General features: G+C 37.9%; 1 protein-coding gene across 1 annotated transcript in view; it reads right to left on the bottom strand.

Annotated features, from left to right (window-relative positions):
* Positions 1 to 14,914, bottom strand: part of HGF (hepatocyte growth factor) — a 59,500-nt gene that overhangs the window by 22,210 nt on the left and 22,376 nt on the right. The window contains exons 6-8 of the mRNA XM_039570422.1: positions 13,322 to 13,464; positions 11,501 to 11,621; positions 6,642 to 6,760 (exon numbers count right to left, since the gene is read on the bottom strand). Of these exons, the coding sequence (XP_039426356.1) occupies positions 6,642 to 6,760; positions 11,501 to 11,621; positions 13,322 to 13,464 (383 nt within the window). The remainder of the gene's footprint in view (positions 1 to 6,641; positions 6,761 to 11,500; positions 11,622 to 13,321; positions 13,465 to 14,914) is intronic.

Here is a 14,914-nt window from a genome sequence, read left to right as displayed (position 1 = left end):
CTCAGTCATGCTAAAGAAGAAATAATCAGTATTGTGTTTATACATCATTATGTGGGATTGAGTTTTTTTAAAATCACATGCCTGAAATGAAATAAGTAATTCATTAATTGATTTAAGCAAGGCCATAGTAATTTTGAAGTGCATTCCTTCTTTTTACGTCTGCAGATACACAGCTCATTGTTGAACTTTACACTGCATGTCTGGACCATGACCTCTATCTGTAGATCAGATTTTACAATTTGGCCATGTCAAAACATACAACATAAAGGCACCAGAAATACTCAACTTTCACATTGTCACGAATACTTGCACAGCTAAGCCACTTTTGCAAAGATTTGCACTATAATGACTAAGAGAGAAATTATTTCAAAATGTACAACGTGATTATCTGCTACTACTTTGTGGCAGCTCTCAATAAGAATTCTAGTAATGAGAAGGATTGCTAAAATATTCTCATTTTAGTTGATAAAGCAATTCCATTGTTCCAAAAAGTCCACAGAACCCTCCCCAAAATCTCCTTGCTGTACCACCTGCATATACTACAAATATCTCATTTTAAAACATGAAAAATGAGGTTCCAAAATATTTCTGGAACTTAATTCTGAAATTCTGAGGGCTTGTGCCCTCAGAACCAATTCCCATTCTGGCTTTTGAGTCTCACAGAAGCCTCAAAACTTACCAATCCTTGAGAAATCCTTCATTCAGCTGGTGATTCCACAAACAGGCATGATGGGAACAGTCTCCCTGTTCCTGTTAATGAAAGTTGGGCTGGATGTGCACAGGAACAGGCAAGAGCTTGAGAAGCAGTGCTTGCCTCACCAGGCACTGCAGACTATACAGCACTTGACAAACTAAGAAGTGCTCAGGCTGTCCAAGCCTACAACTTACAGAGTCATCTCCACTCAGTATTGGTCTTGTTGAGGCTAATTTTTCATTGCCCACATACCAAATTAACTAAATTTAATAACTCTGAGCATGAACATCAGATGTGCAGAGCATTGGTGAGAGAGCCCTAAGAACACACTCACCAGTTCTCTTACAAGGCAAAATCAAGATCAAGATAAAAATCTGAATTCCCATCCTTATCCCAGTAATTCCTCTAAAATATAACTTAACATCTGCAAATCTAAGGGTTTGTTCCAATGAGAAAGACACTATGAATTTAATTAGATTAATTTAAAGTCAACGCATAATCCTTACTTTTTAAACTAATATTTCATAGTGGAGTTTCCCAGGGTTTTTTGCTTCAGTTCAACTTTTACAGTTCTGAACTGAGATTAAAAGTACTGTTAAAGAAAGATCGCACAAAATACCATCTTATGAAAGACCACTATTTATAATTTATTGATAAAGTGTCACTACTTACTCCTGTAGGAAAGTTCATTATGAAGAAAAGAATTTGGTAATTGTTAGCAGCATTTTGCTACTTTTGATCTTTGTGGGTTTTTGTTTTCTTTTTTAAATTCTAGATGACTAAGATTAAACATGTAATTCAGACAGATACATGAGGGGATTTCCCATTAGTAGAAATACTACTAATGTTCACATGTTCACTCTAAAGTCCCCAACCAAAGGGCAATAATGCAAAGATATTCTTTTTCTTCTATAAAACCCTCCCTACTCTGATACTTCAAAATACATAGCTATATTAATAAGGGCCGGCTCATACAGTCATAGATGCTTAAGTAAAAAGATGAAACATTATCCAGAGTCTTATGTGTAAAGCCACAGATAGTCTTCCCAGTCCTGGTTCTCACAGCAACGCCAGCATGAGGGAATCAGCAGGAGCCTTGAGTCATTCGACAGCTGAAGTAACCAGCTAGATACTATTTCTGACTCTAATCCAAATGACCCAGAAGAAAATCCTGCACAAATTTTAGGTCAATGGTGAGACTCCTACTGACTTAAAAGAAGTTAGAGGTTTTGCTGGAGAATTCATGTTCTTTCATGACAACACAACCTATGTATTTTTGGAAAAAGACACAGTTGGGAAAGAAAGAGTCCTGAACTACATCATGAGGAAAATACCTGTTCTTGCTTATATTAATGAAATATCTTTTCTGCAGTGTCAGTCAACAGAAGGAAAATGTACCCTGATTTGTAAAAAAATATTTAAAAAGTTGATTCTAAACGTGATCCATACAACTCTGCAAATATCAGTAAGAAAGCCGAGTGACATTTTGAAGCTGCTCATGCTCAGTTACACTGCCTTCAGGCATCCCTTCCTTGAGCAATGGCATTCACAGTTCTGGGCAGTAGTTTAGTGGCAGTTTCTTCCTTTCCACATTTTCTTCAATGCACTATGACACAGTACATGAATGGAAGACAAAACCCCACTGATTTCTAGCATTTTCCTTTTTTTCAGTAAAAACATATGAGAAAGTGAAGAAATGAATTATAGCCAGGCTCAAGAATCACAGTACTGAAGAACTCATTGTCACCTAAAACTTTCACACATACAGTTAATTTGTCCTTGAGAACAGAGAGACCTTGCCAGGCTCTTCCAATGGCTACAAGACTTTAAATTCAAACAATTTTTATTTTAAATCAATTTAAAAAAAAATTGATTTCCTCAGGTTCAAAGTTCTTAAATCTCACTTTCAAAACTATCATAGAAATGATGAAAAAGATTTGAGAAGGATCCTTTTTGAGGAAATGTGGATTAAGCTTTTGCATAAACAGTGAACACAGGACCTATTTTTTGTCTCCTTGTGAAGCAAGATGGAAGGTAATACTTTCTCAACTACTAAATATCTCTTTTCACTACCCCCTTTCTATAAACACCTTTATCTTTTGCAAATATTAAGCTTAAATGAGTGTTACTTTTATTTGTTTACATACAATGATTCAACAAATAACTCTTTAATCAGAACTGTGCATTCAAACGGGCAGCTGAAATCTCTGTTTCTAAAGAACAAGTGATTTAATATTGGTGGGGTTTTGTCTTCCCAAAGGCTGTAGGCACACTACAACAGTTCATTTTAGATCTAGATTCTGAATTTTGGTGTTTCATTACTTGCTCTTTCCCATCAAACTGAGGCCTTTATTGAATTTTCTCAAGGCTTTTCAAGATCTGGTCACTCCTAGGTACTGTCAGTGGTTACTGGTGGCAAAGGCTAAATCCATGTTAAAGGCTTCTGGGTTGGTAGGATATCACATAGGCATCGATGAAACACTGTTCTTAACACAATAATTCCAAAAAGCTGTGCAGTTCTCAAATGACTGATATAAGTAGCTTCCTTTATGGGCCTCAGCACCTCTCTGATTGCCCTATAGCTCATCCATAGAGGAGCCGCTACCCGTTTGGGGTTTTTTTAAAGCAATATTAGTTCCCTGCTCCTGTCTTCCCTGTAGTCAATGTCCTCACTCATGCCAAAATAACAGTAATTTTCCTTTTTCATGTTTGCTGGCACTGCTTCCATTTCTTCATTTCATCCTACACTTCTTCATTGCTGTTAGTTGTCCTTTTATCCTCTCTTCTAACTAAAAGTTGTCTCAAGCCAAAACCACAGACACATATGTGAGCAACTTCAAACCAGTCCTGGTGTCCCCAAAGTCTTAATCCAAATCCAGTTTTTGCAGCCTGAGCCATCTCTAATTCCTAATTGCTCCTGTCATCTCTTTCTCACAGCCCTGGCTGTAAGCCACAGTGTTTTATGCTGCATTCTGTGCTTGGAAGTAAAATTACAATGCCCTCTCTCTCTTCAGTCTTAAAACCATATTTATTTTCTAAATGCTTCCTTCCACCAACTTTTTTGCTGAAAATTTTGTATATGAGCTGTTGTCAGCATTTTGGCTATAGAGCATACTAGCACTCACAACATGTAGCAAAAGCCACAGGCAGCATGCTGCCTTGTGGTCACTCCCCAAAGAGAGGACACCTACATTTTTGTATATGCTCCAAGGACTTGGATTTGCAAAGCTTTTTTCCTAATTAGTATTTCTTGTAAATTAAATAAACAGTCCTCAGCATAGGAATTAAAAACCTGTGTGAGAATCCAAACCACAAAGCTATAAAGGCCTATAACTCATGATGTTCTCTTTTTAGTGTTTTGAGATTGCAAACAGCCCCAGCTTCAGAAACACAGAGCAGCCACTGAAACCCAGAATAGCCAAGTGTTTTGGGCTCCCTGCTAGGAGGTGGGAAAACAGTTTTTTTATGAGCCTTAAGAAAGACAGAAAACTGAAAACAGGGTTTTGATATTTTCTGCTAGTATTCTGGCCATCAAGATGGTGATTTAACAGTAGCATCAGCAATAAACTCCCTCACTGGGTTATAAAGGAGAGCATCGAGCAGCGCTGCATCTTACGTAGAGGGCAATGTCATATGCCTGTGAGAAACACCGTTTGAAAATATCTGCTGGATTAAGCTTTCAAGACCACCACTTCTGTATTTTTTCTCATATAGATTGCCTTATTAATTTCAAAAGAGCTACAGTTTTCTGCAGTGAAAATACAGTTTTACATGTGAAATTTCCACAGATTTTAATATATTTTCTAACTGAAGGAAGAAATTTCTAGTTCATTCAGTTCTTTCTAGAAATTTCTAGTTCATTCAGAACTTTTGCCTAGAAATGAGACAAAAGGCTTTCATCACAATATGAAAATCATTACACTGTGTTCTGGCAAGTTTTTTATTTCATTTTGATCTTTACCTTTTCTTCAGGACTCTACTATGATTTGGTAGACAAAGTTGATAATCCAGTAGTTTGCAGGAGATCTCCCACCCAACTATTATATAAAGCTGAGGCCAGACTGTAGATACTGAAAGTTGCATGGGGCGTAAGCTTACGTGACCAACAAAGCCAGATGTGAATCCTCATAACACTGACACATCAGCTCAGGAAATGCCAAAGGATAAAGTTTTATAAAAGCTGCATTTGTGAAACAGTCAGCTGTAACTTAGGAATACTTTTTTCATAATAATAACATATTTAGCAGAGGAAAAGAACAGTTCTAGAATGCTACACATGATTCATATGTTATCTAATAATTTGAGAAGAGTAGGAAGCACAGTTTAGTTTAGTTTAAAAAAAAACAAACCACAAACCAAAACAAAACCCAAACCAACACAGGCCAAAAATCCAAAGCAACAGCTCCTTGCTTAATGGAGTAACTAAAAAATTGAAAGATGATTCAGCTGCATAGCTAAGCCAGTCTGTGTTTACAAAGTGGAAGGACTGAGCTTTCCTCTTTACCAAAGACTATCAGTAAGTCACGATACAATGACATGAGTTAGTACTGTAGTTCACAGGTAAGACTTTCAGCATGGCCGTGACTTAATGGATACCCGACCCAGAACAGGCAGCCATCCTGGTAAATTTCTTCTGTCTCTGGACAGCCTGATTAGACATTGCCCAAAGTATCAAAATAACTTTGCCTTTTTTACAGTGGAATAATTTTGATAGTTTAACTACCTTATACTGGAATTACAATGACATAAGATAGAGTAAGTTCAATTACTCTGCATCAGGAGGTACAGAATATTCTTACTCAACCCTTGGATTTCAAAAATGGGCAACTTGATTAGACCGGACTGGATCTCCAAGACATTAGACTGGCCTAAGTTATGAACATCCAAGGAGAGAAAATCCTGAATTATTCTGAAAATGCATGGCATAATTGCTTTGGTAACGATTCTAAGTGAAGGTGGAGAATCTCCCTTTAGGCAGCAACTGCTCACAAAGTTTCATGTCAGAGCTATTACCTCTTCCCTGCCACCCATCCCAATATTGTAAGCATGTCTCAACAAAACTGATTCTACCATCTGCCCTAGCCCCAGTATTACCATGAAAGTCTAGAAAAATTGCTTTACACAAATTTTCAAGGAATGTCCAAGTGTTTTATCTTCCTCATTGTCCCTTTACTTTTCATTTAAGACATCTAATTATCGTTAAAATAGATCTGTCAGAGCTATCACCAAAGTTAAGATGGTCTGGGCTTTGAAGACAGAACATGCTGCAGGAAGTCTAAAATGCTAAACTAAAGCATCTCAAAGTGAGCATCCAATACTGTACACCTTAATGTCACTTTGATTCAATTCCTGTTCTCTAAAGTGTGGTTAACAGATGCCACCATCTTGTAGCTGATGGATGAAAAGAAATTAATTGCCTGTGGAGTGCTTTGATATGGAGTGCTGAATAACACAGAGAGACCCATGAGGAAATTAATAATTCTGTCTTCAGCACAAGAGTGAATAATGTGCAGGACCCAAGGCCTAGAACTGCAAAGCAGTGAAGAGGTGTTGGCAGAGGACACAGAGTAGGGATGGGGTGTGTATGCACCAAATGATATTTGATACTCTCAAATGACAATGCAAATGTCCAGCATGGCCAAACTAACACTGTACATGAGATCTTCATGATTTTTTTTGCCTCACTTTTTTAGTTCTTGATTTTCCTACATTTTAATGCAATTTACAGTATGTAAGACATACACATATTCCAGTGTTAAGTAACACACAACTCTTCTTTCCTGTCCAGATTAAATATAAAGTGTTTAAAGGAAACCCTCTTTGAAAGCTATGTTTTAAAAGCTAGTGAAGGGCAATGAATGAGCTAGGGGTGGTCCTACACTGCTCGAAATATCTGTGTCCAGATTTTGGAAAGGAAAAGGAAGTAATAAATTTTGCTTGAACTCACCACACGTTTTAATTGCACAGAACTCCCAGGGGGTGTTAGGGTCAAGAGTGTAGCACCATGGTCTCAGCTTGCCATCGGGATTGCGGCAGTAATTATCATCAAAGCCCTTGTCAGGATATCTGTAAACCACAATGAGAAACGTGTCAGGGAAATCTTCCTGGCAACACTGCACAAGGTACTGCCTTTTACAAGGTACTTAAAGGACAGATTTCAGCAGAGGCAAACAAGAACCGGTTCCTATTAACCTGGGGTCTGATCCTGTAGGATGGATGTGAATACTCTTAATGCTGTTAGAAAGTTAATAACATATCAACACTTTCCAAATATGCAGCAGAATCAGACCTCCACTGAGGGGACTCCCTGCTGTGCTAATGCACAGGGTACCGGATAGGGTAACTCCACTAATTGCTAAACTCTTGCTCTTGTGTCTGTCAACTGATGACCAGACACTTAAGCCACTCATTTTTTTGAAATAGACCAATTAAATGTGGATTATCTAAATACAGCCTGCCATGCCAGGCTCATTAAGAAAACAGGTTCTCCAGTGCAACAGCCCTCGGTTCAAACTGGAAGCTATTTTGAGTAGCTATTCTAACTAATGATAGATACTAATGATTTGTAATGGAGCTCATTTTTGGTCATGCTCTCATTTCGAGCATTGGGGGAAAGAAGGAGAAAAATAAGGAAATAACTTCCGCTTCACATTTTCTCATTAAGACTAGATACTATTGTGCTATTTAAATGTTTCCACATTCCTGCAACCATCATTGATGATCAGACAGATATCCAAGATAAGTAGGGGGTTTTTGTATAAGTACATGTTACTAACATCTGTAAACTTGAAGGAGATAAATGCATCGGGGTTTTTTTTTTTACTAGTGAATACAAATTGTCTTGGCTTTCCAGTTTTATTGAAATATGTTTGCAAAAGAAACAAAAAGTAGATTTGCCCCTGAGGGAAACATGAAAAGTATGTAAGAGAACAATAAAGTTAACTACCTGGGAACCTGAATCCATTTACAACTGCAAGCAGATGTGCTTCACACAAGCAGAGGAAAATATGATTTACGAGTGTCTGCTTTTGCTAGGGTGCTTTTTCTGTGAATTGATCATGCTAATTTTGGCTCATTTGCACCTTGATCTCCCATTTCTTAGGAGAAGTCAGGTTCCTTCAACTATACAAGGGACAAGGATAAGATTTAAGTAGAATTCAAAAAAAACTCCACCAAAATGACAACAAAACCACCAAGGAGAAACCTCACCAAACTGAGAATTCAATGGCAGTCAATAATGTGATAATTTTAGATCTAGCAGCAGTACCCTGTTTTCTGCTAGGTATAAGACATACTGTAAAGGAACAAGTTGTGTCCAAAGATTCCCCAAGGAAATAGTTAATGGGCTAATAATACAGCAGAAAACAAGATGGTTTTGGCCACCCAGTAAGTGCAGTGATGAGCTTTGATGCTGGTGGAACATGTTCCATGTCAAATAGCGTGGAAAGTGCATGTCACCACCCAAGAACCATGGTGAGTCCAGGAATGGAAAAAGTATCTGCAGCCATAGCTCACAAAAAGCATTCAAAACAGCTGGGGATGTAAAGAAGCCATGTTCTAGAGTATGAATGAATGTCTGTCTTGGCACTGAATGCTCCATCCTTCCTAATGTTACATGGCATGTTCTCACAGTACGTCAAAAATGTGTTATTTACTAACTAAAACCGAGGGAGAGATGTTCTTCTAGGATCAAGCTCTGAGTGTCTTTGGGGGATGAAGTAGTGCCAGTGAGTCATCTTTTCACCTACTAGATCTATTTGTCCTTTTCTAGAGCAAAACCAGCCTTCCCAGTCAATGGTTCTTCCCCCAATATTCACAGAGGCTTCTTCCTTCCTTCATACCCAGCAAGCAACAATTCCTATAAAAAGGCCAACTAGCACCTTTAAGAAACAAATAATAGCAATAAGATAAATGACAGGGCTTCAAACTGTTCCACACAATTCAACAGTGACGCTGTGCAGAATTCCCTGAGACCTTTTGTTGTGCACACTCCTCCTTCCCCAGTACTTTTGGGCACAGACCCCTTTCTTAGACCCAAGAAAGAGCCTGAGGTTTCAGAGATCTTTCAGAACTCTACATATTTCCTTTTTTCCCCCCTTGAAACATCAGTAGCTGTACTTCACTGCCAAAAATGAAATGAAGCATCAAGATACATATCTGGTGTCAAAATCAAGACTTTACCTCAGTTTCTAGAAAAAAAGAAAGGAGAGTATCAGCCAAAGAGATAACATTTACTCTTTTTAAAAAGGCAGATGCTGATCTTCAGCTCTCCTGGAACTAAAATGAAACCTAATATCTAAAACTCTTCACCAAGATTTCTTTTCCCCTTTGTTTTGTTTTAAAAGTCATGTAGGACTGGAAACTTGATTTTCTATAAAGTAAATTTTCATACAAAAGACATAAACCAGGGGACTAATAAAAGGATATCTGCAGTTATTCACCTCCTATGCTACACTTCAACCCTACTTTCCTCCATGTAATAAATATTTTCACAGGATATTTGAGTTTGAGCAGAAAAGGTGAAAAAATTTCCCCCCACATGCTGCTCTATGCCCAACACATTATCCTCAGTGGTCTTCCTTCCATCTTGAGGCATAACTGTGCCCGTGAGGAGTACACAAGAGAAGTGGTGTTTCAGAATATGTCTGCATCCACAAATAGCTAAAAATGAGCCATGCAGGAGCTGTTTGAGGGGATTCCTTCTGCTAGCTTCAATCACATCTAAGCAGATAGTAAACATCTTCAGTAACTGACCTCTGAGGGGACTAAATTTGGAACAAATCACTGAGGTGACAAAAAGGAAAAGTGAGTTGTATTTACCCTAAGCCAAAAGCACTGTCCAGCAGCAGGTAGACTAGAGAATTTGAAAAGATTACCATCTTTATTCCTTTTCTTTGTCATTGCAACTGAGGAAGCCATAAATGCAAATAGATTTAATTCTCTCCAGATAGTCCTTCCTGGTTTCAAAGTTATTTACATTATGCCTGGATGGTATACTGTAAGTGTCTCTAGAGACTGCTGTGTTTTAATGGGTCATTTGTCCCAGACCTCTTATTTTCAGCTTACATGACTATGGGAAAAAAAAACCAAAAAACCAGACCGGTAAACCAAACCCCATAACATTTTTAAAATCTTGTATAAACAAAGTATTATTGTTACTACCTTTAGTAGTAACAGAGTTAATTAACATCAGTGTATCAGAAATCCACTGGACTACATTACTATTCTGAAAGCCAATACAGATCAGTTCAATCTGGATGGGTTGCTTTTTTTAAAAAAAAATCCCACTTTATTACTGTCTGAAAACTCTCAAGAAGATGTTCTCTGAAGGAATTATTTCAAAGAGGAAGATGATTGATCGTAAGACTGTGGTTAGTCTGAAAAGTTATTTTGCAAACAATCAGAAATTAATGGAAAAAAAGACATTTCCTCCTGACAGTAAAATTATTATTCTTTGTACCCAGGAGTTCTATAAATGTTTCACTCCCAAGGAACAAAACTGTTTCTGTGCCTTATTCTAGAATGCACAGTAAGTGCATGGCAAGACTCAGAAACAGATTATCTTCCGTCCCACTCTGCTAACACAAAATATTTATTGTGGCAGAACAATGGGAGAGCCTGCTATTATTCATGAAGTAGATCATCCAAGCCAAGGAAAAAAAAGACTATACCACATAAACTCCAAAACTGCAGATCCTCAATATTTTGCTGAATAATCAGGCTTTCTAAAATCTACCAGTACCTATATTTCTTAGAATAAAAATAATGCTTTATTTAGTGAAACACTTTAACACATAAAAAGATAACTTCAGTGGAAGGTCTTAATCATTCTGGTTTTGTTGATTCTTGCATTCTTCGTCTGGCAGTTTAAGTTTATTCAAAACAATATATAAATGGAGTTAAGCCAAAATCCAGAATAAAACTAAAATGAAACTGTAGTCTGGTTTGAGATGAACAGAGACCCCCTCCTGTGTGGCCTAACCCCTGCACACCCCCTCCCTCCCACAATACTTTCAGAAGTGTGTATTATGGATGACCCTTTGTAGTTGGGTGAATTTGGCCCTCTAGGACATACCCTTACAGGGATGAAATTTGCCTTGCTGTTTCTGACTCAACTTTTGGCACTGTGAATCTGTGCCTAAATCAAAAAAAAAGAACAGAAACAAAAAAGTCTAAGAAAGAAATCCATGTCCATAAAGTGCTAAACAGAATGATTAAATCCTTTCCCAGGGTGAAAAAACAGATGTATGGGCAAACATTTTGGTGAAACAAATTGGATATTTAAATGTGACTATAATGGAAGATCACCTACAGCTTTAAAGCTATTCAATATTGCAAAAAGGAGAATATTGTTACTTGACAATATTGGAAGTTTATATTCATTAACTGTGTTAAGAAAACTAACAAAAATTTATGACTTTAAATCATTATTTACTATATGATTAAGGTATTTAAGCTGACTGCAGCTGCATATCTATATATAGAGAAATATTCCGAGGTTATTTACTTACTGTCAATGAAGCTACAGAGAAAGTTTTGGTCAATGAAAGTATTAGGTGCACATCACTACACTAATCAGGCATGGGATGTAATCAGAACTGCACAAAACAGCCTCTACTCCCTGTCCTGCACCTCCATCGTGGCAGTAGCCAGCCTACACCATGGGCCAGGAACCCAAGCACCTAAAACTGGTGAACTCCATAAATTTCAGTTGACCTAATGCTAGTTTTGCTCAACTGGTTCCAGAATGTGTGTAATTTTCAAATTATGACCACATGGTCTTGCTTGGGGAGGAGGAGAGGTTACCTCTCTGGACGAAATTTGTGCTTGTGTGGTCTCTGAAGATCCCAGCGCTGACACTCCTTGCCCGTCTCGGTGTGATCCATTGGCCCTCTATAACTCTCTCCATTGCAGGTCATGCATTCAACTAGGAAAAAAAAAATAGACACTAGTCATTTATTACACTGATAACTTATACCACAAAAAAACCCCAACGAAAAACCCCAACATGTCCCTGCTCTTATATATTGAAACCAATCTAAAGAGGTATTAAAAAATTGTATCTTTCTGTTGGGTTGGTATGTGTAATGCCCTTTGGAATATGATCGTATCTGTTAGAGATAATCCAGATGCTTAAATTGTATATCACTTTATAGGACACTTACAGTTTTGAAGCAGGTAGGGATGAGCTAGTAGAGGCATTCATGTTCCTATCAGATTTTTACTAATCTTACTTATGGTTAGTAAGAGAGATACATATAGCTAAGGAAGAAGTATTTTTTAAAGGTGGTATAATCTAATTAAGCACCATTTATTATTTTAAATCACTAAGTCAGTATAACTACAGGACAAGTTGAAGTGCAGAATAATGGCTAAATCCCAATTTTAGTGCAGTGCAATATGTCTGTTTTAATACTCAGCACTTTCAGCTACAAATGATACTGTATTTTTTTGCTAACAATGATTTTTGGCAGCTTAAGCTAAGATACATTTTCAGTCTGGGTTTAGGATAGTAGGTAGGGTGCGTGGAGGGAGAGTAGGCAAAAGTTACCAAAGGAATTTGAAAGCATTGTTGAAAAAAATTTAGAATGAGAGCTCTGAAAATATAAAATAAATTCACCATAATTAACTGTAGACAAACTTCTCAAGTACTCTCTAATTAGAGTAATTGTAAGGAAGGATCATTTAGAAAATATTATTTTATGGAATTACAAATATCACTAAACTTCAGCTACCGAAGTCCTCATCCTGAAATGAACTCCAGGTCTTATCCCATTTGAAACTCCCATAAATTTATCTTTAAATGAGGTGTTTTAACAAATTCTCAAGCTCTTTTTAAATGATTCTCTTCCTCCTTCTTTTCCTCTCTCCCTCCTTGCCTCCCTCCCTCCCTGCCTCCCTCCCTCCCTCCCTATCTTCTTCCTTTCCTAACGGCAGCATAACTATTGCATGTGACACATTAGCAGGAAAATTAAAGGCATCCTATCTTGAAGATTTAAATAGGTTGGTTGACTGGAACTGAATTGGCTGATTAGCAAGATACAAGATCTTCGTTTGGAGGTTAACAGAACTTAAAAGTCAAAAAATGCAATGGTACATATAAAGCGTCTTTCAAACTCTGTGACTTGAAAGTCAAATGGGGTTGGATTTGTTAAGGGTTATACTTATTTACAGTATTTATTCAAAACACAAAATGCATGCTTATCTTAAGCTTTCGTCTTGTAATCCAGTATCTATATTTTCATCAAAAAGAAAATGAAAAGCTGATTTTACTATGGAATGGCACTAGATGATTTTATCACATAGTAATACTGAAATTGTTAATAGATTCAGTATAGGCTAGACAAGACAAAACAAAGGGTCACATTTGTGTGATCAGCACAACTTCATTGTTCAAGCTCCTCCATAACCTGAAAAAAGCTGCTGAGCCTGAAACCTTCCAGAGCACTGGAACATAACAAGATCTCCTCTTCCTCTAACAACTTCTTTTCTTGCTGTATGAGTTACTCTCACTGAGAAATCAACTACTCTTTCTTTAAAGGCCATGAGCAAGTGATTACTGGAAGTTCTGTGCAGCTGCTGTCAGCAGAGCAAAGGCAGCTTCCTGCAGAAGCTGTGCTGGGTTACCTTCTGAGCAGAGGGGGATGTCACAGACTTCATGGCGTGTCTCTGGACTGGTGGTGAAACACCAAGGGCCTCCCTCTTCCCCTCGAGGGTTTCGACAGTAGTTTTCCCTCAGGTCTTTTCCCCGATAGCTCGAAGGCAAAAAGCTAGTTTTAAAATGACAATCATTACAGTATAAGAGCATGCAAACTTTGGGGTTAATCATACTACTTTTACAAATAGTTAGAAACAATCACATTTCTGCTTCCTTCTCCCTCCACCCTGCCTAAGCAAATGCACACGCCCAAATATCTGTCCGTACACAAATACACATCTTCAGTTGGGATTACTCAACCTAAATGGCCTAAATCTGGGACAATTTGTCTAGCCCATAGCGTGCTCTAGAGAGTTTTACTCCCATCCCTCAGCTGTCCAGAGCCAACTATCTATGGCAGAGCCAGAGGCAGTCACACACTCCCTGCCAGCTTGCACTGTATTCTCCCACAGGAGCTCTGGGTGCATAGGGGTTCATTGGATCTGTAGCCATGTGAGGTCTGTCTTTCCTGTGCATGTTGGCACATACAACAGGTCCATCTGGGCTCAGAGTGCAGCTACCATGTGAAACCCACAAGCAGAGAAACCTCTCTGCATCCTTTGCCAGGCAGCAGCAAGAACTGATCATCAGGAGCATGTGAGTGCGACTGAGTGTGTACTACACCTCGCTGAGAGGTTTTCAGTGCCTGAAACCATGGACTGCTTTGCATTTCAGCACAAGAAATTTCCCCAGATGCCATTTTAGCTGTGTTGCTTCATGTTCTGCCAAAAGCCCCACTATTGCCACCTTAGGGTCTGCTACTTACAGACCCCCTCATAATTGCATTGTATATGTTCAGACATTTAACAGCACTCCAGATGACTTAAAATGTCCAGGGTCAAGGTGCTGTCTTCTCAGGTATCAGTAAAAGTATGTGCTTAACTCTAGAGAAATCATCACATGCACACCAACATATAGAGACATATAAATATCTACACATAAAAATAATGTTAGCTTATTTCCCCCACAAAATAAGGAACAGCTAACCCCATAGTAAGGAACCCAACCCCAGAGCTGGTCTGTTCAATGCCACCTCAACAGCTCATGACCACATTCAGGCTGCACATTGCAGACAAATCCAGTGGCATTTCGCTGCCTGTTACATTAAACAGCAGCTAAATCTCTGTAGTTACAAAACACCTTAGATTCAGAGATCTGTCCATGAAGGTTTTTTTGTTAATTGAAATACTGGGCTAACTACATAGGAGATCACATAAAACTTGTAACTGAACTTAATTAATTTATTTCATTTTTGAGATTTATACTATTTGTTCAATTTTTTTGAAACAATATATAAGCTGTGGTGGAAATATCACAAATAATGCACCTTTTATTCTGAAAATACCTAATATTTTATTTTGAGTGTTTTGAGACAAACAAGAAAAAATTTTGACATGTAACATTTTATTCAAGTTTTATTCCCATTAATGAAATACTTGAACTAACTGAAGTGAAAAATACCTCTGTTAATCACATTGTGGTTCTAGTCAGTGCAATGTGGAAGCATTACGTAAAAGTGGTTT

Source organism: Corvus cornix, chromosome 1A (assembly GCF_000738735.6).
Source record: "Corvus cornix cornix isolate S_Up_H32 chromosome 1A, ASM73873v5, whole genome shotgun sequence".
In the NCBI taxonomy this organism is placed as follows: domain Eukaryota; kingdom Metazoa; phylum Chordata; class Aves; order Passeriformes; family Corvidae; genus Corvus; species Corvus cornix.
This window is presented reverse-complemented; position numbering and strand designations above follow the sequence as displayed.